The 12946-nt window shown below is 41.0% G+C and overlaps 1 protein-coding gene across 3 annotated transcripts in view; it reads right to left on the bottom strand.

The window, feature by feature from the left end:
- The window catches only part of ncapd3 (non-SMC condensin II complex, subunit D3), a 38804-nt gene that overhangs the window by 4283 nt on the left and 21575 nt on the right, over positions 1–12946 (bottom strand). Inside the window, exons 17-34 of one of the 3 annotated variants that reach the window (XM_010893994.4) lie at positions 12333–12524; positions 10107–10204; positions 9838–9947; positions 9286–9393; positions 9030–9144; positions 8465–8563; positions 8146–8384; positions 5834–5913; positions 5607–5744; positions 4384–4517; positions 3824–4029; positions 3002–3112; positions 2516–2683; positions 2008–2123; positions 1478–1551; positions 1320–1367; positions 1093–1155; positions 961–1015 (exon numbers count right to left, since the gene is read on the bottom strand). In XM_010893994.4, coding sequence (XP_010892296.2) covers positions 961–1015; positions 1093–1155; positions 1320–1367; positions 1478–1551; positions 2008–2123; positions 2516–2683; positions 3002–3112; positions 3824–4029; positions 4384–4517; positions 5607–5744; positions 5834–5913; positions 8146–8384; positions 8465–8563; positions 9030–9144; positions 9286–9393; positions 9838–9947; positions 10107–10204; positions 12333–12524 — 2154 coding nt within the window. The remainder of the gene's footprint in view (positions 1–960; positions 1016–1092; positions 1156–1319; positions 1368–1477; positions 1552–2007; positions 2124–2515; positions 2684–3001; positions 3113–3823; positions 4030–4383; positions 4518–5606; positions 5745–5833; positions 5914–8145; positions 8385–8464; positions 8564–9029; positions 9145–9285; positions 9394–9837; positions 9948–10106; positions 10205–12332; positions 12525–12946) is intronic. The other 2 variants (XM_010893995.4, XM_034293277.1) reach the window with 2 other exon arrangements.

Genomic DNA, 12946 nt, shown 5'->3' with positions numbered 1-12946 from the left:
GGCCTGTTTTATGCATGTTTAATCAGAGGACAAGGTTGCAGAAAAGTCATGAAAATGTCTGTGATACCCCAATCATAAAGCAAAAGAGAAACCAATGTAGAAACAAGTTACATAACATAAGAGTCTAAGGAGAAGAGCCATAGAAACAGTCGTCATTGTTTTTTTGGCTGTGACTCACAGGCAGTGCTACAAAAAACTATTTATAAAGTCACTGGTGCCTTTGATTTGAAGGTGTTTCGACTGAACAAAGGATGACTCTACAAACTAATAAATACACCAAACTAATAGTCTCAGTAGCACAATATCTTTGCTTACAGAAGCTGTGTGTGTATCATACAGCAAAAAGTACTGTTGATGTAAAAATGGCAATAGATGACTATTACATAAAAATTCCTGTAATTCACAGACATATAAAATGCACTTAATGTTTGTATTTCTAAAGACTTGTGTTAATTAGTATTGTGTATATGCTCCATAGCAGTTAATGAAAATTTTACTAATTTCTAAATATACTGTTTATTAAAATAGAATGTAAACCTGGACATGTCCTAAAATTCTAAATCAAATTGCTAAATAATCATTGGCGCAGAGCCCTCTATTATTGGGACAGCAAGCATTCCGTTTGGTTGTCTCAATACGTCCCAACTTCATATCCAATAATTATAGAGGGCAATGCATTACCATCTTAAAGCAACTACAGGTTAGCCGAGTTGAAATTTTTCAGTGACATAACTAAGAAATCATTCTTTGAAATCGCCCTTCCAAAGACAAAATGATGGGAGATAGATATGCAAGTACGTACGTTGTGGCAATGAGTTTCAATGGTGAAGGCACAAATGTTACCGCCCCCCCCCAACTAAAAATAAATAAAATTGATTAATATATAAATAGAAAGAAATGTTATCTCCCAGAAAATGTTAAAGCATGTATTTGTTAAATAGGAAATAAACTATGTCTTACTGCTGTTCAGGTGACATCAAATGAAGGACACATCCTTCGTCTCCCATCTTGGAACCTGTAAGAAACAGAAAGACAGATTGAACAATGTCCTGTCATAATCAATGGTAACATCCAAAAGTAAATGAGGCATACCTGTTCCCCTGTCACTGAAGATGGCACTGACTCCTTCCCCAAACGTAACTTCGTTTACGTTACCTGATTAAAATGGAACAGGGATATTATGTTAGGCTGTGTCCTTATTAGTCTATAATGATACGTCTAAGGTAAGCAGTGTGGTTAACCTTAGAGTTACAAAAATGTGTGTGTGTGTGTGTGTGTGTGTGTGTGTGTGTGTGTGTGTGGGGGGGGGTCCAACTTACCCTGTGGGGTGCTAATAGCTCGATCATTAATGGCCCCTTTGGGCTTCACTGTGAAAGAGGAAAAGTAAAATACTGAATCACAACTCAGATGGAACTACACAGTTCTGGTGAAAAACTAAATCTCTCATGTCAGCGGCAGTGATGTCAGGGAACCATACCTGATCCACTCAGGGTTGTGCAGACTCGGTCACTGGTCGCCCTGACCCAGCTCCTTTGCTGTGGTGGCAGACGCCTGGGGGCGAGCAGAACACCCAGTCAGAGAGGCTCAATCAAACTTTCCCATTACATATAGCTGCAGGGTGTTGCCCATAGTGGTAGAAATGGTGGTTGCTGACGTAGCAGCACTAGAAACAGGAGTATATCCATTCTAATGCCAGATCGACACATTTCCATTGGATTATACATTTCAAAGCGTAACTTCAGATGTGCCGATCTGGATTGGATAAAATCTATGGAATCTTTTTGTAACAGATTATTTTAATCTTTTGGGTCAACACTCCAAAGCCTTGGAATCAAACCAGTATTATGAGGATAGAGTACAGCATTTTTTGTATTTATTTTTTCAAGTATTCGTGTACACCACTTAGAAATAAGTATTGGTTCACCACTTAGAAATAACACTTTATAGTTCTCTTTTTTAGGGCACCAAGAGTTGTGGGGGAGGTTAACATGATCAACATGTTGTTACCTGTCTGACTGGGAAAGTCTTGGGGTGAGCAGGCCACGGTGACTGGGGACGACAGGCTGGGGGGTGGCAAAGCCTGTCGGGAGGAACCTTTTGTCAGCTGCTGGAGAGCCAACAACCTGGAAGACAGGGAGGGCGAGTTATGGTGGAGGGACCAATAATAAGCAGTTATAAAGAACAAGGTGTGGTAGATATTTACAAAATAGACACTTAGACATTTCCTAATTTATCTTCAGCTAGAACCTTGAATTAAGTCACATTTTAAATAAAGTTTATTAGTTGATGTTGTGGTTGCTGCAATCTTAAATTCTCATCTCTAATTCACATCAAAGCATGTACGCAAGAGAAATGTGGACTTGAACAGAGGTTAGGATTTACCCATCGATGCCTTCTTCACCAGAATGGTTTGATGGATGCCTGTTCAGTCTATAACTACACTCACTGGTATAGGGTAACAGCTGTAGTACTTTCTAAATTCAAGACCTCTTGGATAACTAGGCCTAGGGCTCACCGGCAGGCCTCCTGAGGAAGCCTCTCCTCCTATGGAGCCATGGGCCATCTGGGCTTCTGTCTCCAGCTCTTTCTCGTACATCTTCAGGTTATACTCCAGCTCTGCTGCGAGCTGCTCGTCCGCAGCAAAGAATTCCTTCACTTCGCCACGGTAGTCCTGCATGGTCAACTAGACAGTACAGAGAAGGTAACTCTAGTTCCATTACACACCTAAAATCATTTCACAAAGATAAAAGATCGATTTCAGGCAATTAAAATGGATTCCAAAAGAGGTGGTCCACATTCAAATTTTACTCCAAAACGTCCTGGGTTAATGAAATCATGAGAATGAACAACGCAGTGTTTTATTTTTAAATACAAAAATACAAAGGCAATTTCACTCTACTGTTTACAATTTCCATGTAGCGACAAACATTGTTCTGGGGGGGGGGGGGGCTACATTTTAAGAGGCAACAAACCATGCCCAGTTCTAACTTCCTTTTCTTACCTGGAGGTAGCCCATGAGGTCCTTTAGAACTGGGGAGCGCTTCTGTTCCAGTATGCTCTTCAAATGAATTATTATAGGAATCATGCTCTCAATGAAAACTTTCTTCTGGACCTGTGGGGGGATTGATTGAATTAATTGACTAGCAAATGGCGCCGTCTAGTGGCTCAGACGTGGGTATTAGTACGATGTGAGACAAACGAAATGCTTTCTGTTTAGGTCACCCTTGGCCAGTCATTGTCTTGCAAAAGTATTCCAACCTCTCCCATCTTACTGAATTACAAATGATGCATGAAATATCCAAGTGTAATTCGCAAAAAATATATATATATCTTAACAGCGCATACAAAAGTATTCACTCAAACGTAGGCTGCATTCAAGATAATGTAACCTTTACTTAACATTTAATAAACGTTAACGGCAGCTGGTGAGCTAATGGACGTGATATTACTACAGTTGGTATTTAATAGCGATCATGACAAATATGTATAAAACACACTACAGGTTGCAAACTTTCAATCTATCAGTTCTACAAGTGGTGTTGCATCTTTAAAGATCCAGTCTGGGTTAAAAAAAATATTAACACACAATTTTGTGCTGATGTGTAAAATGTTTCAGTTGTGCATAATCTTTAAGTAGAATATCATACCAAGCCATGAAATTCCAAGTTTTGAACAGAGTAGTATTGATCACATGGGGGACAGTGACTCACGATATAGAACACATTTCTGGGACCCTTTTGTTCTTTACAGCAACACATTTAGAACCAGTGGCTAAAACGCTCTATTCTATCAGTACTCCATGCAACAATCTACATCAACGTACCTGGGAGATGGCCTTTTTCTGGGCCACCTCCATGACAGCCTTGGCCATGGCCATCTGCTCATCCTCCTGCGGCTCGTCGCCACCAAGCCCTGCCGCCCCACTCAGAGCTGACAGCTTGATCTCCTTGAGGCTGAGGATGCCAAAGGTCTCGCCCAGCACTGCTGCCCCATCAGCATCCAGAAGCAGCTCTCCATCCACAAAGCATGCTGAGGGGGAAGCACAGACATTGTAAAAGAGGGGGACCAACTGAGAGCGCTAGTATGAGCGAAACACACACGCTGACCCATACACAGATGAAGAATGTTATTTTATTGTCAAACAAACTGTCATTGGTTCTCTTTAAAATGATTACTTTGCCTGTTGAACAAGTACCACTTCCTCCTGACTATAGTACATGCATTTCCAACACTGGGACCTGTGCTTCACCAACACGTGACCGTCCTTCTTCAAGCATTTTTACCACATATGCCGATCAAAAGCTGTACTGTACAAACGTACCGCGACAGCATGGGAAACTAAGGTGAAGAGTAAGTTAAACAATCTTTGTGCACTACTCTTACCAAGGATATTCTGGCAGATTTTGATGGTGATGTTAAAGCGCTGGGCATCTGTGAAGTTCTCCAGCAGGAACCTATAGATTCTGAACCTCTTCTCTTTATTCTGGGCTCCTTTCAGGGAGAACTTGGCTCTCTCACTTGTGGACAAAATAAAGCAGACATTTAATATTGTTTCCACATTTAGCATATTCACCCAATAAACAGAAATGTTATTTTAACAGTCCTGTGTTTCACTGAAATAGGCCCTATGAGATAAATCCTTTTCTGAAATTAGCATGTTAAAAAGTGGCTTCTGTGTTAGAATGGTGAGGGCTTTACTACAATAACAGAATATGGAAGGCATACACAGCTCATAATAACACAGAAATGGTAGAGAACAGCTGATTTGCCAGCGCTATCTTCTCTATACCTCTGACTCACCAGCTTAACCTGCTAAGGAGTATTTCAACATCCTCCATGGGATGTTTGAGACTGTTTCATTTATGATTCGAGCAAAGCATATTTTCAATCATGAAGCCTATTTTCAAACTATAGATTTCTATACCTTTTTGGCATGGGGTTCCAACCTTTCTGTTACTTGTTCTGAAACTGGTTGTTCTCAGGGCATTTTAAACAGTTAAAAAGAAAGACTTCAAAACATGGGATTCAGGGTGGTAGCAGAAAAAAAGAGAATTGTCCATAATTTTTGCCTGGTAAGTTAAGTGAGAACACAATGACTAGGGCAAAAGTTACTGGTTGGAGAGAGGATGACTGATCCAACTGACTAGGTAGCAAATCTGACCGATTAAAATGGCAATTTATAGACCTCCCTAAGTTTAGTAGGAACTGAGCCAAAAAATAAATATTAAATGGCATAGGCCTATGGGTCATTTATTTTAAGTGGCATTGCACAGAATATAACAACTGGAGAAAGGTTTAACCTCACCAGTAACACATGGTATACCAGTAAAATGGTATATCAAGCAAATTTCACAATGTGATTTAGCCATCTGAGGAGCTGATTAAAAGATCACGGACAAAATGAGTTTCAACAGATTTATAGAAAGTAATTGGTACCCAGCACCCATTATGAAAGCACTTTTTGGCCCAAAGTAGCTAGTAGATAATAACAAAGCGCTTATAACACCAAGGTTGTAGGTTCAATTGCAAATGCACTTGCTACTATAAGTCACTCTGACATTAATTAAATGTATTAATCTTGGCCCACAACAGGAGCATAACTTTACCTGTCAGTCTGAGGGAATTTGTTGTACGTATTGTGTTTCTCATACGAGTTGAAGTGGAATATGCACTCAATGAAGTGCTGCGAGAACATCACTGGATTCTTCTTGAGAAGCTGGTGGACGAGGCAGTACTCACAGAGACTGGAATGAACAATAACATTTGGTTTTGTGTTCATTTCTTGCTTTTTGCATTATAGTGTATTGGAACTGGTAACAGAATGGTCACTTACCTAGCAATGGAAGGATCAGGATCCACCAAAGCAGTAACAAAACGGAAGAATAGCGAGCCCTTCCATTTGACAAACTCCTCCTACAAACAGCACCATCAAGGATGAATCATTCTACTTACTGCCAACAAGTTTGTTTTCCTTTGGCAAGTTGCATGGGAAAAACTAGACAGACCGAAGTCGAATTTCAAGGGTTATTGTTCATCAATAACAACTTAAGAGGGCAGATTTGATCTCAAGGAGGATAAAATATAAATTGTAATGGTGATATATTCAATTTATAGCTGCATAGTCTAATATATAGACATGACTATGGCAGGGCAATCATTTAATAAATATTGTTAGACTATTTTAAAAATCAATAATTTTAATAATTTAAGTACATTTTAAAACTACAAAGACACCACACACACCCCCACCCCCACCCCCACCCACACACACCCACCCACACACACACACCCACCCACCCACCCACCCACCCACCCACCCACCCACACCCACCCACCCACCCACACCCACCCACACCCACACCCACCCACACCCACCCACACCCACCCACACCCACACCCACACCCACACCCACACCCACCCACACCCACCCACACACACACACACACACACACACACACGACAAGAAATCTTGAATATAGTGTGATGTACGTTTTGGACCCAGCCCTAATGATGACAGACATGATCAAATAGCCTATTCTTACTCATTAAATTAGCAAACCAGGTAGCAATATCAAGTAAATCGCAGCGGCAAATCAGCCATAGATATGCCAAGTATAAGGATAGCCCTGTATTAAAGCAAATCAGCCATAGATATGCCAAGTATAAGGATAGCCCTGTATTAAAGCAAATCAGCCATAGATGTATCAAGTACAGGAATAGCCTGTATTGTGTTGGGAAAGTTGCATTTCCTTGGTGCTCCAGGATGGTCCCTGACAATGTAAATTAAAAACTAGCAAACCGTTGTTACCTAGGGCAACACTGGGCATGCAAAATGAATTTAGTCAAAATCTTGGGGCGGCTGGAGAATCATTCGAAGCTGAGAAAGAAATGTATTCTTTGTACAGACAGCAACAAAAACAGATCATCATTTAAATGTGATCCATTGTCATGTTGCCAAATGTAGCTTACTGTGAAAAGCTGACTGTCAGTTGTAACTCGGGAAAGGAAGAATATCAGGTATGTTTTTTTAAACAGTAATGGGTACTCATACTTACAAATCTGTGAAACAAAATGTAGGCACATGGAAAAATACACTGCATTTTTATAGAAACAAGTGGGACAATCTGATGTGCCACATCAAGGTCAAAAATATAATGTGTACAGTGGATATAAAAAAAAAAAAAGTCTACACACCCCTGTGAAAATGCCACGTTTTTGTGATGTAAAAGAATGAGACAAAGATAAATCATGTCAGAACCTTTTCCACTTTTAATGTGACCTAAAATGTGAACAATTCAAATCTTCAAGGGTGGGAAAATGAAAAAGAAAAACCTTACAAGAACCTGGTCGCACACCCTCTTATAACTGGGGATGGGGCTGTGTTCAGAATTAACCAATCACATTCAAACTCATGTTAAATAATAGTCATTATACAGTTGCCATCATTTAAAGTGACTCTGATTAATCACAAATGAAGTTCAGCTGTTCTAGTAGGATTTTCATTTTGGAATGGCCCAGCCAGAGCCCAGACCTGAATCCAATTGAGCATCTATGGGGTGATCTGAAGAGGGCTGTGCACAGGAGCTATCCTCGCAATCTGACAGATTTGGAGCACTTCTGCAAAGAAGAATGGGCCAATATTGCCACGTCAAGGTGTGCCATGCTAATAGAGTCCTACCCAAAAAGACTGCTGTAATAGTGCAGTCATAAAATCAAAAGGTGCTTCAACAAAGTATTAGTGCACACTTACGCAACCAGGTTATTATGATTCTTTTATTTTTCCCCTTCAAAGATTTCAGTTTGTTTTTCAATTGAATTGTTCACATTATAGGTCACATTAAAGGTGGAAAAAGTTCTCACATGATTAATCTTTCACTCATTCTTTTACATCACAAGAACCTGGCATTTTAACAGGGGTGTGTAGACTTTATATACACTGGTATGTGTAGGGCTTTAAGTCTTTATTTTTGTCTTTTTATTTTGTCAGTAGCCTACTTATTCTATACATTTTTATAATTTACAACCGTAGGTCATTGTTTAAGAGCGTTTGCGAAATTAAACGTATCTAAAAGCGGTACCTCTTAATAAAACACTATCTTGCAACCACCAGTAGAGCAAAGGGCAGTGTCTGTCCGATGTCTTACCTGTAACAGGTTGGTTAGCATGGTGAGGGTCTGCTTGCGGATGAGAGGCTCCTTGTCGCGGAGACAGGCCGACACATTAGGCACGTAGCGGTCCACCATGTTGGTGTAGCGCATGCACAGGTCACACATGACCACCACCACATTGCTGCGCACCGCCAGCTCGCGGCACATTTCCAACTCCCGGGCGAATGCCGGCAGGTACTTGCGGGTCAGCTCCTCGTGCTGCAGGCAGAACTTACCTGGGGAGAGACAGTGTGTTTACATTGTTCCTGAATGGGGTCACTGCCAAAAAGAAGAATCCCCAGCGGGGAGGTCATACCGAGGGTGACGACAGCATGAGCACGGACAGTGCTGGGCATGGAGGAGGGCTTGAACTGAGTCAGAGGTTGGGAACCTGCCAGCTCCTCGGATGCTTCTGCTAAAACAGGGAACAACCCAAACTAAGAAAAGTACAATGGAAAGGGAGACTGTTTATTAGTGCCTTTGAAAGGGCAAAAAAACTAAAACATGAATAGGCCGTAAACTAAACACTATCTGGAATGAACAAGGCAGGACCATAAGCTCAGCTGTATCTCGAGATCACTTATCCAAAACTAGCCAAAATTGTGCCACATCCTCTCTACTTTTTTTCTGTCACAACTCTCCCCAGGCCTTTATAACCTCACAAGTTACTGCAGAAGAAAATAATGTTTTGTGATAACAGCACAGTCTGCACAAAAATGTCAATACTGAACGAAGAAATAACAGTGTATTTAAACATTAAGTTAAAGCAAAGCCCTCTTGGGCACATTATATTACTGTCCCTCCATAACAATCTGATAAATAATTAGATGTGGTGAGTGCTAATGATTTGTCTTCACCAGGTCAAACTTTTGTCCCCATACCTGTATGGACGTCCACATTGGAGGTGAGGACAGACTGGACTAGGATCACAATACGCTTCCCCACTTTAGAAGGACAATGGAGTGATACCACACCTAGTGTGTAAAGATGCTTCACCTGACAGAAAAACAATATAGTCAGGAGATGGATGGGCAAGGTGACCCCAATTAAAACCACACAAAAGCTTCAGTTTGCCACATGCTGTGAAAGACTATTGGATGTCAGGGAGTAATTGTAGTAAATGTTAATTCCTCTCACCACCAAATCCTCATTTAAGTTCTCTGCTCCATTTTCATTCAAGATGACACCGGATAGATATACCTCGCAGAGGGAAACCAATTCTCCACAGTGTTCGTTAAGAAACTTCTGCAAATAATTCAGCTTTCAGTGTTTCTCAAACCTGTCAGTATCACCAGCCATTTTGCCGCTTGATGTATTCCAGGTAATTTAAATGTTCACCTAATAATAAAGACGTCTTAATACACCTCAAAAGTGCTAGTTAGGTATGAATTAATCTGCCAAATTCCAAGCTTTTCAACAGCAGGAAGGTTTAAGACAATTTACGATGTCTGTTACTTGCCAGTCAAGTGTGTCTGTGAGGTAGTGTCATACCATATTGAAACTAATGAAGAAGCAGTAGTTGCTAAGCAGTGTGTCATACATAATATTAGTCCTGGAATAGCTCAAATAACTGGTCTGGCTGGTTGGGAAAGCATAGTTAAATAATACAATCTGAATTAACATCTAAGAGTGTAGGATGTATTGAACATATTTAGCAGTCACACCACACCGATAACCCAAAACATGCACCTGTGTGTCGACAATTGTCTCAGCCTTTCCCAATCGACAAAGTGTCTCCACACTGGCGCTGATCACTTCCAGAGGCATGTCAAAAATCTTCAACCATGTCATTATATCCTCTGTCATTAAATATAAAATAGTGTTAGTGTTACGTCGACATATTTACAGTATACAGTACAGATAGGGTCACGACCAGATGTTTTCCAGATCATGTGATCAAGATTATAATCTGGTCACAGGTCCTGTGTCATTCCACTCAAAGCAACTCTAACACCCACCAACAATCCTGCACTTGGTGTCCTCGTTCAGATGCTCGCAGATGTCCCCAATCACGCACAGGATGTGGCAGGATGTTGTCACAGTAAAATTTTTTGACCTAGAAAATAAAACACAGTAATGCAGTTAGGTCTGGAAATATTTGGACACTGACACAATTTCTCTAACTGTCTCTGTATGCCACCACAATGGATTTGAAATGAAACAACCGAGAGGTGCAGAATTTGAAGTGCAGAATTTCAGCTTTAGTTGAAGGGGTTGAACAAAAAATGTGTATGAAACATTTAGGAATTTCAACAATCTTCATACCCTTATTTCAGGGGCTCACATGAAATTGGATAAATTTACATAATCACAAATAAAATGTTCATTTGTAATACTTTTCTGAGAATCCTTTGCAGCAATTACTGCTTGAAGTCTGGACATCACCAAACGCTCGGTATCCTCCTTTGTGATGCTTTGCCAGGCCTTTACTGCAGCTGTCTTCAGTTGTTGTTTCCTGGGTGTTTCTGCTTTAAGGTTTGTCTTCAGCAAGTGAAATACATTCTAAATTGGGTTGAGATCAGGTGATTGACTCGACCATTGCAGAATATTCCACTTCTTTGCTTTAAAATAAGTCCTAGGTTGCTTTTGCAGTATGTTTTGGGTCAACTTTGCTGAATTTGGCTGAATCGGAGCAGACAATATATCCCTATAAACCTCATAATTCATCCAGCTGCTTGTCTTCTGTTACATCATCAATAAACACTAGTGACCCTGCGCCACTGGAAGCCATGCATACCCATGCCATCACACTGCCTCCACAGTGTTATACAGATGATGTGGTATGCTTCGGATCATGAACCGTTCCAAGCCTTCTCCATACTTTTTTCTTCCCATCATTCTGGTACAGGTTGATCTTAGTTTCATTTGTCGAAAAAATGTTGTTCTAGAACTGGGCTGGCTTTTTTAGATTTCTTTTGGCAAAGTTTAATCTGGCATTTTTATTCTTAAGGTTTGTGAATGATTTGGACCTTGGGGTGAACCCTTTGTATTTGCTCTTGTGAAGTCTTCGCTTTATGGTAGACTTGAATAGTGATATACCTACCTCCTGGAGTGTTCTTGACTTGGCTGGATGTTGTGAAGGTTTTTCTTTACCAAGGAAAGTATCTTACGATCATCCACCACTGATGTGTTCTGTGGACATCCAGGCCTTTTTGTGTTGCATGTTCCTGCTATCTCTCTGATCCATTTAATTTTTTCAGCCTAAGTATGGTCTGTTTCACTTGCATTGAGAGCTCCTTTGACCGCATGTTGTGGGTTCAAAGCAACAGCTTCCAAATGTGAATCCCACACTTGGAATCAACTCCAGACCTTTTACCTGCTTAACTGATGAAGAAATAACAAAAAGGTATAGCCCACAACTGTCCATGAAAAAGCTTTTGAGTCAATTGTCCTTGTACTTTTGGCTACACATTAGAGCTGTAATTCCTTCCTGCAATTTGGATGTGAATACCCGCAAATTAAAGCTGAGCGACTGCCCATATTCATTATTTAACTTGAATATATTTTGGTAAGCAGACAAAATAACTTGTGTCAGTGTCCAGTTATTTCCGGACCTTAATGTATTAACAGTGCATGCAGCCAAGTGATTCCACAAGTCTGCATGTCAGCAAGGACAGGAGGGCTAAATAAGCAGTGCAGCAAGCTGAGGCACAGCTAAGTCACATGAAAAGAAAATGCTGTAGCAGGCCTCCAAGTTGTGAAGTGATCAATGGCACTCTTTGGTAACATCAAACTGACCACCAGAGTTTAAGGCTGTGCCTTGACAATGATGCTAGCTGACAATTGGCTGGGGAAGCTCCATTGCCAGTGAGATGGTAAAACACCACCACATCAGGTTCACACCTAGCTCTGGGCTAAAATAACCCAGTGGGCTAGCCGGCCCAACTCTGGAGCAGGAAACAATGTGACAAAATAACCGGTATAGAACAAAAGCACTGAACGTTTATTGTCCAACAAAAAAAGGCTGTACTTTCACTTAATTCACATACGCTCGTGACAAGCGCCATTACCAACAGCTACACGACAGCTCTATTTCGGTCCGTTTATTCAGGAAGTCTCTCTTGTTTACAGTCAGACACGTCCCATGCATGTCAAATTCAAAGGCATTTGAAAAAGGTGCCATAGAAATTGTGCTGTAATAGTACCCCAAATATTTCTCTGTGAAATGTCTGACCCACACTAACCTGACCAGGTCATCCCAGGCGTCCAGGATCTTGCCGTAGTCAAATAGGGGACATGAGCTAGCCACTTTGGACAGCAGTAACCATGCCCCAGCAGCATGCTCTGCCTCGGTGTGAGAGATGAGGTTGTTGATGAAGGCTTCAGTGAACTTGTTCTGCTTGGACCACACTGTGAAAGCCCTGCTAAAGTACCGGCTGAAGACAAAGAGGAGTGAAGTGTGAAAATAGCTTGTGACCTGCTCCAGCCACTAGCTATAAACTGTGCTATTGTTTGATCATCTCCACATACCCCGGAACCTTCTTTTAGTCCAGACTCCAGATTATTCTGTTTGACCCTAACTGACATACTCTTGGATGGCAAAGCTCTAATACAGCCTCTCCCATCGAAGGTTCTCTACCTGGCTCTTGCTTCAGTAACTGCTAAGGTAAGCCTCTACTATTTTACCATAGGTAACAGTCTCCTTGATGAAATTGTCAAGCCAACTAGGTGAAAAAAATTGGGTTCTGTCCCCGAATAGAACAGTTAACACCAACTGATCCCTGGGCGCTTCCCACAAGACTAACACTGCTCCAGTTTACTGTCTGGTTAGAATGTTAAAGTTCTGAAAATGAAGCAT

Source organism: Esox lucius, chromosome 7, assembly GCF_011004845.1.
Source record: "Esox lucius isolate fEsoLuc1 chromosome 7, fEsoLuc1.pri, whole genome shotgun sequence".
NCBI classification, from domain to species: domain Eukaryota; kingdom Metazoa; phylum Chordata; class Actinopteri; order Esociformes; family Esocidae; genus Esox; species Esox lucius.
Note: the sequence above shows the minus strand (reverse complement) of the source record. Positions and strands in the feature narration are given on the sequence as shown.